This window comes from Crocodylus siamensis, chromosome 5, assembly GCF_052110815.1.
Source record: "Crocodylus siamensis isolate JL-2025a chromosome 5, ASM5211081v1, whole genome shotgun sequence".
In the NCBI taxonomy this organism is placed as follows: Eukaryota; Metazoa; Chordata; order Crocodylia; family Crocodylidae; genus Crocodylus; species Crocodylus siamensis.
The window spans coordinates 37,045,402-37,060,238 of NC_143399.1; the positions used below are offsets into that span (position 1 = coordinate 37,045,402).

A 14,837-nucleotide genomic window follows, 5' to 3' on the forward strand; every position below is an offset into this window, starting at 1 on the left:
TGCAGTGCTAGTGTGGATGTGGATACACATACAATTCTGTGCGATTCCACAGCACACATGCTTGCAAACAGGCATGGCAAGCCTCAAGCACACAGGGCTAGAAACCCAGAGTGGACCCTGGTCTGAGCTTCTGGACCTGTGCTTTGGGCTTGCCGTGCCTGTTTGCCTGGCACTGTAACCTCAGCCAAGCAGCAGCCCATTTCAAAGCAAAGTGTCCTGCCCTCAAAGCAGAGAAGAAAGAACAGAAGAAGGAAAAGGTGAGGAATCCCTGTCTACAGCCTACTCTCCCCCATGGAAAGCCTGCAACATCTACCAATGGATCTGTGGCTCAAGGATCGGACTCTTAAGTCATCTCAAGACCCATCAACAAGCCATGGTATAGAGATCCTTGGATTGAGGGATTGCTGACAACACACACAGCAAGAACAAGAGATGTTTACTTCACATGTGATGTGATCCCTGTCTGAATCTTTGGGCTTTGTTACAGGTTAATTTTAGGCAGCTCGGGGAGCTCTTAACCCGTGGATTGCTTACACATTAAGACATGTCAACTAGTTTTAAGCATTCTTTAGGTATCTTAAAGTTACACTGCTCCACGACAGGTTTATCTCTGACCCACGTTATCCAGCTTGTGTTCCACAAACATGTAGCCACCCCCCATAGAGAAGCCACTGAAGTTTCAGTTCTCCAGCATCCCAGGAAGCTGTGTCCCTTTCTCTCCCCCTGCGGGTCTGGGGACGACTGTAGCTCCTAGTTGGGGCCCTGCCTGCCAGCCCTCCAGAGGCAGGTCAGGGCAGTGCGGCTGGGAGAGGTTCTTAGCCTGACTATGACTGCTCTCAACCCAAGCTAACCCAGATCAACAGTTGAGAAGCTTAAAGCACATCTTGTAATCAGGCTCCTTGGCAGCATGAAGCCCCCCGGTAGATGTGTCAGGTGTGGTTCTTCCAAGCTTGAGGTCGGTGGGCTCCAGCCAGCGCTCTTGCTTGCTTGTTACTCAGACTGAACAATTTAAAGGGCAGACTCAATGTCACTCATTTGGTGCATTTGTGGGCCAGGGTTAGCTGGGCTTTTCTGGCTCCTGGTGGAGCTCCCCTGCAGGAGCCCCGGTGTGTGGGGGGATGTGTTCAGATAACTCTGGCTCCCCCAACCAGTCTCCTCGGGGTGACAGAGCAGCTGCAAGGTGCGAGCCCCTGCGTGGGCCTTTAGTCCGGCGGGGAGCGAGCAGGGCCGGCTCATGACAGGGGGTGACAACCTCGGCGCAGGGGGAGCTGAGGCCGACCCCGCCCGGGGCCAAGCGGCGGCGCCCGGTCCCCGCGGGGCTGGAGGCCGCGGCCGGCGCCACGCGGAGCCCGAGTCGGACCGGGCCTGGCCGCACGCCGGGGCCCTGGGAACGGAGCGGCCGGGGCCGCGACTGCAGCCGGAGCCTTTGCGGGACGGGACCGGAGCACCCGGAAACGCCGGCGGCTGCAGCGGGCGGGCGGCAGGGCCGGGGCTGCGGCTCCCAGCGCGGCAGGTGAGAGGCGGCTGCCGGGCTGGCGCTGAGGCCCGGGAGCGGCCGCGGGTGGGGCAGCTGGCGGGGCCGGGGCCGGGGCCGGGGCCGGGACAGCAAGGGAAGGAAAGCCGTGGCCCCCGGGCAAGCGGCGCCCTCACCTCCTGCGGGGCACGTCCTGGCCTGGGCTCGCTTCCCGGACCCAAGCCCACGGGGCCTTTCAGGGAGCTGACACCTGAGCCTGAGCTTCAAGCGCCGTCGGGATGGACACGGTCGTGCAGCGGGAAAGGCTTTAGCATCCTCAGGCGTCCGGCAAATGGAGACGGAGGGCCAAGGACGGCACAAGAGAGAGGTTAAAGGCAGCCTGAGCTGCCCCATTTTTTGGATGCCTCCTAGGCTGTTGGCCTGAGGGTGAGGCACATGAGGGGCGGGTGAGACAGGGAGGAGCTCGGGGATGGAAAGTCCAGGGAAAGGAGCAGCTGGTGAGGGCGAAGGTGGCGGTGGAGGAGGAGCAGGCTGAACGCGGTTCTTAGCGTGCAAGAGGCATGGAGAGCAGTGTGGGAAATGTGTCAGACCGTTCAAAAGCTGGGCTTCCTTCAACAGTGTTAACTAGTCTCTTCTGTACAAAAACATCTATTTCTAATTACGGAGGGCACTTTTTTGTTGTTATTATTTGCAACAGGTGTCCATCAGCTTGTCTTCAGTGCAGCAGCTCACTTGCATTGCTCCACTCAAGGCAGAAGTAATAGTGGCCGGGCTCTAGAGAGTGATTAGATTAGTTGATGAGTGTGCTACACTGAGCACCAGCTCCATCCCTTCTCATTTGAGCTTCACCCTGTGCTCCTGAGGTGTAGTTTAAAGCTAGATGCCCATGAGTTTGGGTAGTATAATGCTCAAGTAAAACTCTTGAGTTCACACTGCAGTGAAGATGAGTTCTTTGTGTCCACGTATGTGTTTTGAGGTGGGATTTGAACAAAGACAGAGAACTGAAAGTTCATCCCTGTCTCTATTTGACTAATAAGTCTTTCTGTACTGGGATATATGCAGTGAATACAGTGTTTGCAGTGTTTAAAAGGAGAGACAGAGAAGTTTGATCCTTCATGTCCTCCTTCTATGTTAGCAGACTGGGTTTGGCTCAGTAACTCTTATGTCAATATAAACCTATTGCACCAATGGGTATTGATGTTAGATTTAACTCAGTGATGTCTTTAGTTTCCTCTGCAAGTGAACACTGACGGTTTCTAGCCTGAATATTTGATTTCCATTAGCACTCATCTAACTAGAGAGAATGTATTTCTGAGCTGTTCAGTGCCTGTAAGGGGTCAAAGGAAGAATCTAAAGATTTAACCTTATATGGCACTTGAGGTTAACAGTTTCTGACTTACTATTTCTAGATATGTTTAGTGTTAATAAAAAATTTTCCTGAGAGATCTTTCCTTGTGAGAAAATAAGATGTGTTCTGCAGTAGCATCCAAAACCCAAAAGGCCACAGTCAGAATTTGGTTGCTGCTCTGCTAGCTTTCTTATATATTTGTAGGAGAGGACAACTTATAGTATTGTCTTAATTACCCAAATCCAATCCAACTTCAAAGTTAAGATGACCCCCCAGTAGTTAGATTCTAAACATGGAAAAATTATAATTGTTTTATAATTTTCAATGTCTAGAATCTAATTATTGGAGGATCAGCTTAAATTTGTACTTGCACTGTTGCAGTGGGGAAAGCAGTGGCAGGGAGGCAAGCAAGCAGCGCCCCCCTTTTACCCTTCGCACACCTTGCACCCTGGTTTCTGCACCCCACTGTGCCTGCCCTCCCCCACCCTCCCACCTCCCCCTTCTACTCCCTGCTGCCTGCCTCTCTGTGTCTGTCTCCCCCCACCTCCAGTGCTGCTTGTTCCCTGCCACCAGCTACCTTCACTAGTGGTTCTGGCTCTGAGCCCCACCCAGCTGGACAGCAGTGGCTGTGGCAGTAGCTTGTCCAGCCCCAAAGCCAGGGCTGGAGCTGTCACCCTTGCAACCACAGCTGTGTGGCTTAGGGGCTGTAGCCAGTGTGTACTTCATGCCCCAGGCCAGAGCTGAAGCTGATAGAGGGCAAACGGGGCAGGAAGCAGAGGTGGAGGGAAGTGTGGAGGAGTGGCAGAGGATGTGACTCTGAGCCCAGGTTGACCCTCCACCACATTCCTCCTAACTCTCCTGCCTTTTACTCAATTCCAAGATGAGCTGTTTTCCCCTGTGTTGAATGAGGAAGAACCTCATCTTTGATATGAGTTAATTTAAAAATAGAGGAGACCATCACTGGGCTTCCTCTCCTGGACTGTAGGAATACTGGAACCTTTTACTAAAATGATAAGTCAGTGGGTATCAATGGGTCCTTATGTATCACCCACAGGCAGATTTCTGTTTGAAGCCGAGTTGAGAAGAATTCATAGAGAGAGGAGATATTTAGCAAATAAGATTTCCTTACTGTACTGTAACTGTACTCTGAAGAATTTGGATAAACTATGTTTGCTGACACTCGGTGTACTGGCATGATTAGCAAAGGGGTAAGTTAGAATTGTAGTCTGGGAGCGAAGTGCATCATTCAAATTGTATTGGATGTATTTAACATTCCCATCATGGAAATACTGTTCAGTTGCCTTGATCCTTTTTCAAGAATCCTTAACTCAGTAGAAAACTAATATGGATAGAAATAGTAGAAAAGCTGTTCTAAGGAGAACTTATTGAAAAAAAAAAAGCTTGTTGAATTAGTAGGTTGCTTAGGTTCTACCAGTGGAGAAAGAGAAGTAGTAACTTTAAGCATTTGTTATTAAACACTTTTTGAAAAAAGAATGCAAGTTATAGGAAAGATACAGCCCATGTCCACATGGTGTTCCTAATAAAGACCTTCACAAAGACAATGAGGGAAACCAAAGAACCTAAGATTTGAGCTGATAAAGTTACTAGTGGTGGCTGGAATGGAAGTATATGGGCAGGTATAGTTTCAAGCGATAACAGTTGTGTATGTCAACAGGAGTAGCTGGAAAGGAAACCAGTGTCAGATAAGAGGTTTGAGAGGTAAAATGGAGCAAATCTATGGAGAGATTTTAAAACAAGAATGTTAAGTAGAATTACTCTGTTAATTTTTACCAGTTGTGGCTTATAAAAAATACTTTACACATGTAATCTAAAGATTACATACGGAAAAATGTCATTTTTCAAATTCATACCATTTAGCAAAGCATTTGACATTTACAAACAGTTAGTACATATCTAAATTCTAACACAGAAAATAGTCAGCAATATATTTGGCTACACTGTCAGACCCTAAGAGATTTTTCTGCATTCTAACTACCATCTGTATGCTGCTTCCCACACACAGAATAATTTACTCAGTTTGATATAGATTTATTGAGCCCTTAAACCTTGCCCAATAGGATGTATCGATATGCACAGGGGTAAAAGATCTAAGGAATTGAACAACCACACGGAAAATGCAGGTTTCTTACTTTAAGTAGTCTGTCTTATTAGGTTGTCCATTATAAGCAGAAGAAGGAAGTGTCAGTGCCAGACTGGGATTTAAGGGGGAGAAGGTTATATGCATGTTAACATCTTGAAGAGGAGTTGATATATGAAAATAGTTTCTCCAGATTCTGTGTGCTAGTAGCCTTGAGTTGCAGAGTTCAGCCAAATTTGTTGCTACTCCATTTTTCTTCTTTGATTGTGTTTCCTTGTTTGCCAATCTTCTTAATATTATTTTCCTATTTTAATAATTTATTCAAGCATGGCATTACCAATCAGTTCATGGCCCCCAACTGGGATCATTAAAGTATAATCTGTTGCTGTAGTCTCCCCTCCTGTTTTTAAGGAGATGCCATGGGTAGATTACATAAACCTGTTCTACTTGAATGGATCAGAACAGTTTACTTTTTACCTTACTTATTTGTGTGAGGCCAGGTCCTACAGAACTTATTTTCTGGCAAATCTCAGCTGCAAAACTAAAACAATGATTACATTTGCCTTTTGGTTTTACTTGGGTCTTGAATTTCCAGTTTAGTTTGGTCTCAATTTTTGCTGAAGTGCAAATACCTCTTGTTTAAATGGTTGCATTTTGTGTAGAAAAGAATACTTGATCAAAAAAACCCAAACATATCAACAGTCAAACAGCCAACATTAGCAAGTCTCTTATAACTCGGCCTTTATGTTCTAAGAACCTCAGCAATTAAAATGTGAAATCTAAGTTGTGTTTAATGCCAACCACAGTGCAGCTTATGCTAGCCTATAGCCATTGGCTGAAAACTATAACATAAAAGCAGTCTGATATTTTCATTTACTTTAAAATTAAACTTTGAGTAAAAAAAAATATAGGTGAGCCAACAGCAGACATTTATTTTCATGCCAGGTGGTTCTGTGAGTCAGCACTAAATAATTAATTTCCTCCAGCACTCGTTTAAGATATGTGAAATAAAGTTGTTTGCACAAATTTTGTGTTTACTTTTTAGGCTGCTGGTTTTTATGTGGTCCTTCCTTGTTCAGGTCTGAGTCTTGGAGACTTGTTTCCTGCGGTGAACAACGGCTGCTCTGTGGAGTCCCAGGGTCTGTTGACATAGTACAAGTTGCAGAACTAGAACCTCAAATGACACTAAATATACTTCCCTGGTTCTTTTTTTAAATACCCATGGTTCAGTCTGTACTGAAGAACTTTGAAGATGTATCAACAATACCATGTACCCCCACACACAAAGCATATTCTAGAACAATAGTGATCAACAATTTTGGCATAGATGCCACAAATTAAGTTTCACATTGTCCCCATATGCCACTCTGATCCCCTTCCCTTGTCCTATCTGCTGCTCCACTTTCTGCTCCCTGCCTGATATGCCACTGTTTTCTGCTTTCTACCTGATCTGCCACTGTGCTGCCTGTTCCCTCTCTGATCTGTCTCATGTCACACACAGAGGCTGCTCATGCCACTTGTGGCATGCATGCCACCGGTTTACCAACCCTGTTCTAGAGATTATCCTGTTTTAGTTCTACACTAAATCGCTTCTGCACTGGATCTTCTATGGAGAGATTGTGAGCATCTACAGCTCCTAGACCCTAAGCATTTATGGACTTGGTCTTTAAAGCTGTTGAGTGCATGCAGTACCATATGATATCTATGCGATGCAGCCTCTAAGCTGCTGAATTTTAAATCTCACTCCAAAGTGTGAAGACAGTTGTTCAAAAAAAGTAAATTTATGTTGTTTAAAAAATAAAGATAGGGGTGTGGCTATGTATTTTAGAGTGTAGCAAGAATCATGTATTATATATGGTGCTGCTTTAGTTATTTAGCAGCTCAAAACAGAACATTCAGAAATTGTTTTTCTTGTAGTGAGAATACTTAATTTACAAAGGTTAACACTGGAATGTGAAAAGCACCATTGGGTGCAGGATGGACAGGCCAGAGTACTCAGAAAGTGAGGCCAGGTCTGGTGGTAGTGGGGACACTAGCAGTGGCAGCTGGGAAATGGAGACCAAGTACCGCAGCACCCCAGCCCTGCTGTGTACCTGGGGGTGACAGAACCAGCTGCATGCACCATGGCCAGGGCTGCCCCCTGTGCCTGGGCAGGCAGGGCTGAATGACCTCCTGCAGGCCGGATAGAATGCCTTAGCAAACCAGATCCGGCTCATGAGCCATATTCCACTCAACCCTGTCTTATAATGTGATTTTTAATGAACAAGACTGTACTTTGTCCAAGTGTAAATAACATTAATTGTAAAAATCATAGAATCAGAGAAAATTAGGATTGGAAGGAACCTCAGGAGGTTATCTAGTCCAACCACTTGATCAAAGCAGGACCATCCCCAAATATATCATCTCAGCCAAGGGTTTATCTAGTTGGATCTTAAAAACCCCCAAGGTTAGAGATTCTACAGCCTCTCTGGGTAACTTGTTCCACTGTTTTACTACCCTCCTCAAGAGAGTTTTTCCTAATATCTAACCTCAGCTTTCCTAGCTGCAACTTGAGACCGTTGCTCCTTGTTCTGTCATCTGCCACCACTGAGAACAGTCCAACTCGATCCTCTTTGCAACCACCCTGCACAAAGTTAAAGGCTGCTATTAAATCCTCCCTCGGTCTTCTCTTCTCCAGACTCAGTAAGCCCAGTTCCCTCACCCTGTCCTCAGAAGTCATGTGCCCAAGCCCCCAAACCATTTCCATTGCCCTCTGCTGGATTCTCTTCAATTTGTCCACATCCTTTCTGCAGTGGGGAGCCCAAAACTGGACACAGTACTCCAAATGTGTCCTTGCCATCACTGAGTATAAGGGAACAATCACTTCCTTCAATCTGCTGGCAACATTACTACCTATACAGCTCAGTATGCTTTTAGCCTTCTTTGGAACAAGGGCACACTGTTGGCTCATAGCTGAGTGTCCGCTGTAACCCCCAGGTCCTTTTCTGCAGAGCTGCTGCTTAGCCAGTCAATTCCCAGTCTGTATCGATGCATAGGATTATTCCATTCTAAATGCAGGACTTTGCACTAGTCCTTATTGAACTTCATGAGATTTCTTTTGGTCCAGTCCTCCAATTTGTCTAGGTCTCCGTGAATCCTAGCCCAACCTTCCAGTGTATCTACTACTCTCCCCAGCTTGATGTCACCTGGAAACTTGCTGAGAGTGCACTACATCCCATCTTTCAGATCACTGATGAAGATATGGAACAAAACCAGCCTCAGTACCAACTCTAGACATCAAGCCATTGATTACATCAACCCTTTGAGCCCAACTATCCAGCCAGTTTTCAGTCCACCTTATAGTCCATTCATCCAACCCATACTTCCTTAGGTTGCCTGCAAGAATGCTGTGGGAGACTGTATAAAAAGCCTTGCTAAAGTCAAGGTATATCACATCCCTTGCTAAAGTCAAGAAACCTTTCTGAGGTCAAGGTATATCACATAATGAGCTTCTTGCAAGAACTGAGAAAAGCACAAGAGATTTTCTTGTGGTCTTTGTATGTGTGAAATAATTAGAATGTACTTATAATGATTTTATGTGGGGAAGGGACATGGGGGTGGGAATTTAACATAGCAGTGAGATACAAGTCAAGATTTTGTATTTTATAAGGTTATGATGATTTGGCAATCTGTAGTTCAGGAATGAACATAGTCAATCTGCATGGATAAGTGAAATAATGTATTCTCCACTTAAGTCAGTGATTCTCAACCAGTGTGCTGCAGCACCCTGTGGTGTCTTGAGATCTTTTCCAGAGTGCCACGGGGTGCTACAAATTTTAGCACTGTTTGGTGTGCAGAAATGATTCACAAGATAAACCCAGAGATTTCAAACAGGAATTCATGGTGTTAAAAACATTTTTACCTGTTTTGGTCTTTCCGAGTTCTTTGCAACAAAAGAATAGCTCTATTGTATTCCTGTAGTCCGAGGGGTGCCTTAAAGCTAAGGAGGAGGGCCTTGAGTCTGAAAAGGTTGAGGACCACTGATATAAGCCCTGCTACTAGAAGTTATGGAGGATTTTCAGTAGTCCCATTATTTAACAACTGGTCATATGGATTCCCAAATAGTTTTTTGGTTCCCCACCCCTTTCCCCCCTGTCTCCACATGCTATTAACTCTTTTTCCATACATTTAAAGTGGAGTCAGCGCTCTCACTTATTTTGCACTAATAGTGTCCTGAGTTTGGGGGGGGGGGGCTAGTGTCCAGTAGCAAGTATAGTATAAATTCACACCCTAGCATACAATGCACTAACTTTCCAATGTAGACATATACCCTTTCTTAGCCGCTCCCTCTGCATGAATAGCATAGTGCTTTCTGCTAAGATACTTAAGTTTGCCTTTGGTACGGAAATAATATAGCCCAGTTAGCAGAGTGCTACATCTGGGTTGATTAGTCCTGTTTCTCAGCAGCGCTAATTAGTAAAGACCATGTGCCATGCTAATACTGAATGTGATCTTACCTCCAACAAACTAGTTTGGGCATCTGTGCATGGCTTTGCATTGTATCTGCAAAGTGCTGAATGGTCTGACACAAACCCTGGAAGGCAATTAAGTCTGTGTTTGATTCAAGCTGTGACCAGTCCCACTAAAACATGAGGCACCTTGAATGCCTAAGTGATATGTTGGATTGAAGCCCAAGTTTGCACTGGGTTGTACGCCCTGATGCATGAAACTTAAAGTAAAAGGACGGGAAGAGGAAACAAAGCAAGCTGAGCACCTATGGGGAAGTTATTGTAAGTTAATAGGTGGGGCATTTTTTTACTGGCGTGTGAAAGTTCAACTGTTGTGCAGTTCCAGACACGTGACTAACCACGTACAGCATAAAACGAAGGTGCTTCATTTGTACGCAGCATTGCTGACGACTGCTTTTCTTGGAAGCTGCAACTTGGTTCCATTCTTAACTCCAAGAACAATCTTTCTTTTACAACCACAGTAACACTCAGGTTTGTTTTGTGTGGTTGTTAATGCTTTGGGTCCATTTAAGGAATCAATGGAATAAATATTTGATGTTCTTCTGCTGCTACCTTTCTGAGGCACCTTGTCCTATTTAAGGAACTGCTTGGCAGGAAAGAAAATGGATGTGACCAGTTTTTTACAGGCAAAGTTAAATGGATGATATTACAGTCTTAAATTTCTGCTTTCTGGAATCATGACAGATAATGAACCCAAGACTGTACTTGAAGACAACAAATCTGTATGTATTTTTTCGTACTTTTCTGGTGTCTGAGTTTTATTAGAAAAGCAGTGGCTTCTAAGGTCAGCCTCTTTCCATAAGTTGAACTTTGGGGTGATATGAATCTACAGTACTGCTCTGCTTGTTCACCAAATACAGAAGTTGAAGGTCAGGAGGTTCTGTGGACCTCTCCATTCTATGTAAATGCATCCGTTTCAGAGGAATTTGCCTCAGCAGCAATTTGTCATTGAGGTGTGAGTTTTTGAAAAGTTGTCTGTGCGGGTTAGTTGGGACATGTTTTTATGTAGTCAAAATCCCAGTGCTCACATTCTAACCAACTGGGTGGATTGAAGAAGAAGGAGATAGGGATATTTCAGAATTGAAAGAGGGAATTGGCAAAACTGTCCCAAATATGCAGTATCACCTTAATCAAAAAAATGGAGGAAGTTGAAAATGCAAGGGCTTAGAATTCATTCCTTTTCTACAGTATTACACAGTTTATTTCCTGAGAGATGCTAGCTTCAGAAAGAAGTTAATGCAGTGTGAGCACCCTATAGTTCCAGACCTATGAGAGAGAAACATTTCTATTGTGCAAAATGTTACCACTTCTGTTTAATTGAAGATATAACTTTAGCTACCACTTCTTTAAGAGTCTTCCCAGTTATCCTTCATCTGTTCCTGTTGAATCTGGCAGTGTCATCTTTTGTCTGGACCTGAGAGAAACAGTAGATTTTTATTTTCCCTAGTCCCATCAGGATTCTTTTCACCCTCAGGTTCACAGCTCATTTCCTTGTGCCTGGAAGACAGCAGTCCACCTTTCTGTTCTTTGGATAGTGATAAAAGCCTTTTTGATTTGCTCACAGTGCTAGTTTGTCTTTTGCAGGTGTTGATATTAATCTTGGGTTGTTTTCCTTTTGTCTGCATATTACACTGATTTCTGTTTCTCTCTCAATCTTCTGTACATCTCTTCCTCTTTTGTGGGGTTTTATTTTTTCTTCCCTTTCTGTGTTTCTCTTTGTTCTCCAATATAACAAACCTGCCCTTTGATCTCCTCCACTAGTGAGTCAGTCTTCCTCTGCCTTATCCTGTATTGTCTGTGCAGGCTCCTCTCCTCCAACATTTCATCAAACCCCTGAATTCTACCAATTTTTCCACCAGGATCTCTAGTCCTCAAATTTTCTTTTCATGGTCTCTTTTGGGTGATATTTTTGCATATAAATAGTTTCTGTCAAGTAGCACCTTCAGGTTAATGTGCATCCCATAGCTTCTGCACTCACTCATTTATTCTCTTCCTTTCCGCATTGCTAATGAACATTAACAAAAATACATGCAGATCTACAGTTTTGGCTGCAAATAAGTGTATTATTCATAGAAATGAGATGCAGTTCACCTGCATCTGTGACTGAATGGTTGCAAGCCTGTTATATTCATACAGTACTATAATGTCTGCTTAAGTATCCACAGATTATAGCTAATCTATTTTTCTACATATTTAATTGCAAAACATTTATGAAAACTGAGTGTAGGTGTATGAGTCAGAAATCTTTGAATAGTGTAGTTGGTCTAAATCTGGGAAAGAATAAGCTTAGAAGATATACTTGAGACAAAATCAGTCAGTGAAAAACAGCTCTTATTTTAGGCACAGGTTTTCAAAAGTATGTGCACATTTCCCCTACATTCAAGTATTATGCACAGCACATGATACTTGCAAGTTACCTGTGTGCATTGAGCATTGCATAGTCAAGCATGCAGACTTTTAAAAATCATAAATCTTAACTTGAATTTTACTGTATGTGTCACCAATACAGTATGTGTATAGGTCCAACCTCTCCTTGCCTTCTGTTCTAGGGTTCTCTAATAAATACAGTGCTTAAAATGATGGTAGCAGGCAGAGCCAGTGTACATTACAGTGCCTAGTATTGATTAAGTGAAACTAAATCAGTGTTAGCTACAAGGAATTTTTCTGGTATGGACAGTGCATTTAGGCTTTCTCACTTATGGATGTAACATCACTGCCATCACACAATTATTCAGGGTTTGTCTTTCCCAAAATTGTGTCATTTGCTATTGTTCTGCTTTCACTTTACACAGCATGTGTGAGGGAGGTAAGGAGCCCGGGGGCTCGGAGTTGTCCAGTCCCGGCGTCGTCGGGCATGCCCACTGGGCGCAGACTCAACACGCTGGGCAGAAACTGACCTCTTTCAGGGCCCCGGAAGAGAGAAGGCCTGGAACGGACAGCAGCCGCATAAAAGAGGCACCAGAGCCAGACGAGGAGGCGGCAGGACCGGAAGGATGGGACGGAGGAGCTGCCGCCGGAGAGAGCCCGCGGAGGCGGAGGCAAGCCGCCCACGGAGGCTGTAGGACCTTCTGGGGCAAGGGCAAGCCCCAGCAGGGTTGGTGAGTCGAGGGAGTCGGCTGGACGTGGCTCTGGACTGCTTGAGGCCACTGGGAGCAGCTGGTGCCGGCAGACGGCCAGCTACCGTATAAACTGTAGGAGGGGAGCACTGCCGGTGCTCCAGCAGCGTGGGGCGGCAGTGCCCCGAGAATTCCTAATCAGGGCAGAGGAGTGCCCGGAAAGGAACGAAGCGGGGGGTCTTAACCCGGATTACCAAGGGTGACGTTGGCACGCCTGTGGGGAGGAGGTGGACTCACTCTCACGGGGGAATCCCCGAGGGTGACGGACAAGATAATTTGCTTCTACTAAGCACATCGTGATGTGGCCGGCCTAGGCAGGCGGTCACGCTACCGGAGGCCTGGGCGAGGGTGTAGGGGAGGAGGAGCCCTCAGCGACGTGGGACCCCGCACGCGCAGCAAGTCCCAGTTCTGGACCAACACGCACCGTACAGTCGGAACTGAACCGGAACCATCAAAGTCGTGGCAGGCGAGTCAACGGCACGTGAGAGTCAGGGAACGACCGCTGCGAGCAGGAGACTGTCCCCGAGTGGGGGGAGGAAGAACAGCACACATAGCGGTCAAGGCTGCCGACCCCCCCCCCCCCCCCAGCATGGTTATCTGAACTTTTGTGAATGAATTTTCAGCACAGGCATTAGGTTCTTCAGCCCCACTAACAGTAACTGTGGTTGCTTTATATGCACCTAAAAACTGCATTGTGTTTTGGAGCATGCTGAATGCACAAGCCCTGATCCAGCAAAGGCTTTTATGCATACGCTTAATTTTAGCTCTTTTTTGGGACTGCTTATGCTTAAATGAAATGTGCATAAAGCTGACAGAATTAGAGCTTTTCTCAGCACTACAAAATTTCTAAAGTAGAGATGTGATGATCTGTCTCAACTACTACAAGATGGCCTATACATGTAGATTTGAATGTACTGCATATGAAATGAGTGTGTACAGTGTGAACTTGCATTAATATCTATCATGGAAATGGAGGCTACTATTTTTATTACTCGGAACAAATAGGATAAAGGGCAATACTCCTTACGTTGTTATTCATATTGCTTTTTCTCTTACCATGGCAATGGTCTTTGTCTTATCTGTGATCATCAATTAGAGACATTTTAATTGTTGGGGGTTTTTTTATAGTTTCACATTTGATTTTTTTGATTCAATAGCTCTTTGAGCATTATGGGAATTGATGTATTTGACTGCCATGTTACTATGTTGATCAAATTCTATGGAACATTTGCGTTTCATAATCTTCAGGTATCAAAATTTATTTTAAACAGGCTCATTTCACCTTTGATTTGAACAAAAATATTGCATAGTAATAAGCACCACTGAGTATCGTTATAGGGCTTCTCCGCTAATAAGAATTATTCTTCCTAAGCTTTTGCTATTTTACTACTCGCAGATCAGTTGAAATTGGTTAGCCTCTTGCAGCATTGTTTTTAGAGTAGAAAACTGGATAAGCAAACGTTGTTGTATTTGATTCCCTTTTTTGACTCTGTCCAATGGACACCATTTTCATACATAAAATTAGAGAGGAAATGGCAGTGTATAGTTTTGGCTTCATAATTATTTTTATTTTTCTTCTCTTTCAGGAAAGTGAAAGTCAAGCAATGTCTACCAATTTGAAATACCTCTCCTTGGGGATCTTGGTCTTTCAGACCACTAGTTTGGTCTTGACTATGCGTTATTCTCGGACATTGAAAGAAGAAGGACCTCGCTACTTATCCTCCACTGCTGTAGTTATTGCTGAGCTGCTGAAGATTATGGCCTGTATTTTACTTGTCTACAAAGATAGCAGTATGCAATGGGGTTTTTTCAATGAGTATTTTTACTATATTTTATTCAATAATGTATTTCAGTGAAAGCTGCAGAAACAGGTTAATTCTTCCCTACTTTGGTTCTCAGTTAGCTTAGGAACTGTTTTGCACGTACTTGGGTGGATTGTAAGAACCCTTCGTTCTCACTATCTCTGTATCATGTGGCTCCTTATCACAATAGTATTCCAACAGTAGGAAAGACTACTGCTTGTACTAAATACCTCAACAGCATATATCTTTTTTGTAAATCTATCAAAGAGACTCCATTTGCTGGGACATGAATATTGAGAAGTATGCAAAGCTGTTGTACTGAGGATGGACTTGCCTCTTCTGTTCATCTGGAAGGCATGCATAAGAGTGCTAAATGAGCAGAAATGAGGGAAAGCCATAAATGTGTTTTGAAGAATAAGTGATAAGAGCATGAAACAGAAACAATGAGCTCCTAGCATAGTAGAAGAAATGCTATTCTAATAGTAATCAGA

The 14,837-nt window shown here is 44.3% G+C and overlaps 1 protein-coding gene across 10 annotated transcripts in view; it reads left to right on the forward strand.

Annotated features, from left to right (window-relative positions):
- Window positions 1–986: 986 nt before the first annotated feature.
- SLC35A3 (solute carrier family 35 member A3) overlaps window positions 987–14,837 on the forward strand; it is a 36,088-nt gene continuing 22,237 nt past the window's right edge. For 4 of the 10 annotated variants that reach the window (XR_016442751.1, XR_016442750.1, XR_016442752.1 and 1 more), the window contains exons 1-2: window positions 993–1,513; window positions 14,131–14,335. Coding sequence is in view for 6 of the 10 variants with exons in the window: in XM_090050078.1 (XP_089906204.1) it covers window positions 1,235–1,513; window positions 14,131–14,335 (484 nt within the window). In the remaining 4 variants the exon portion in view is untranslated. Of the gene's footprint in view, window positions 1,514–1,544; window positions 1,901–10,016; window positions 10,151–12,275; window positions 13,474–14,130; window positions 14,336–14,837 lie in introns of those variants that run through there. The other 6 variants (XR_016442749.1, XM_090050077.1, XM_090050080.1 and 3 more) reach the window with 6 other exon arrangements.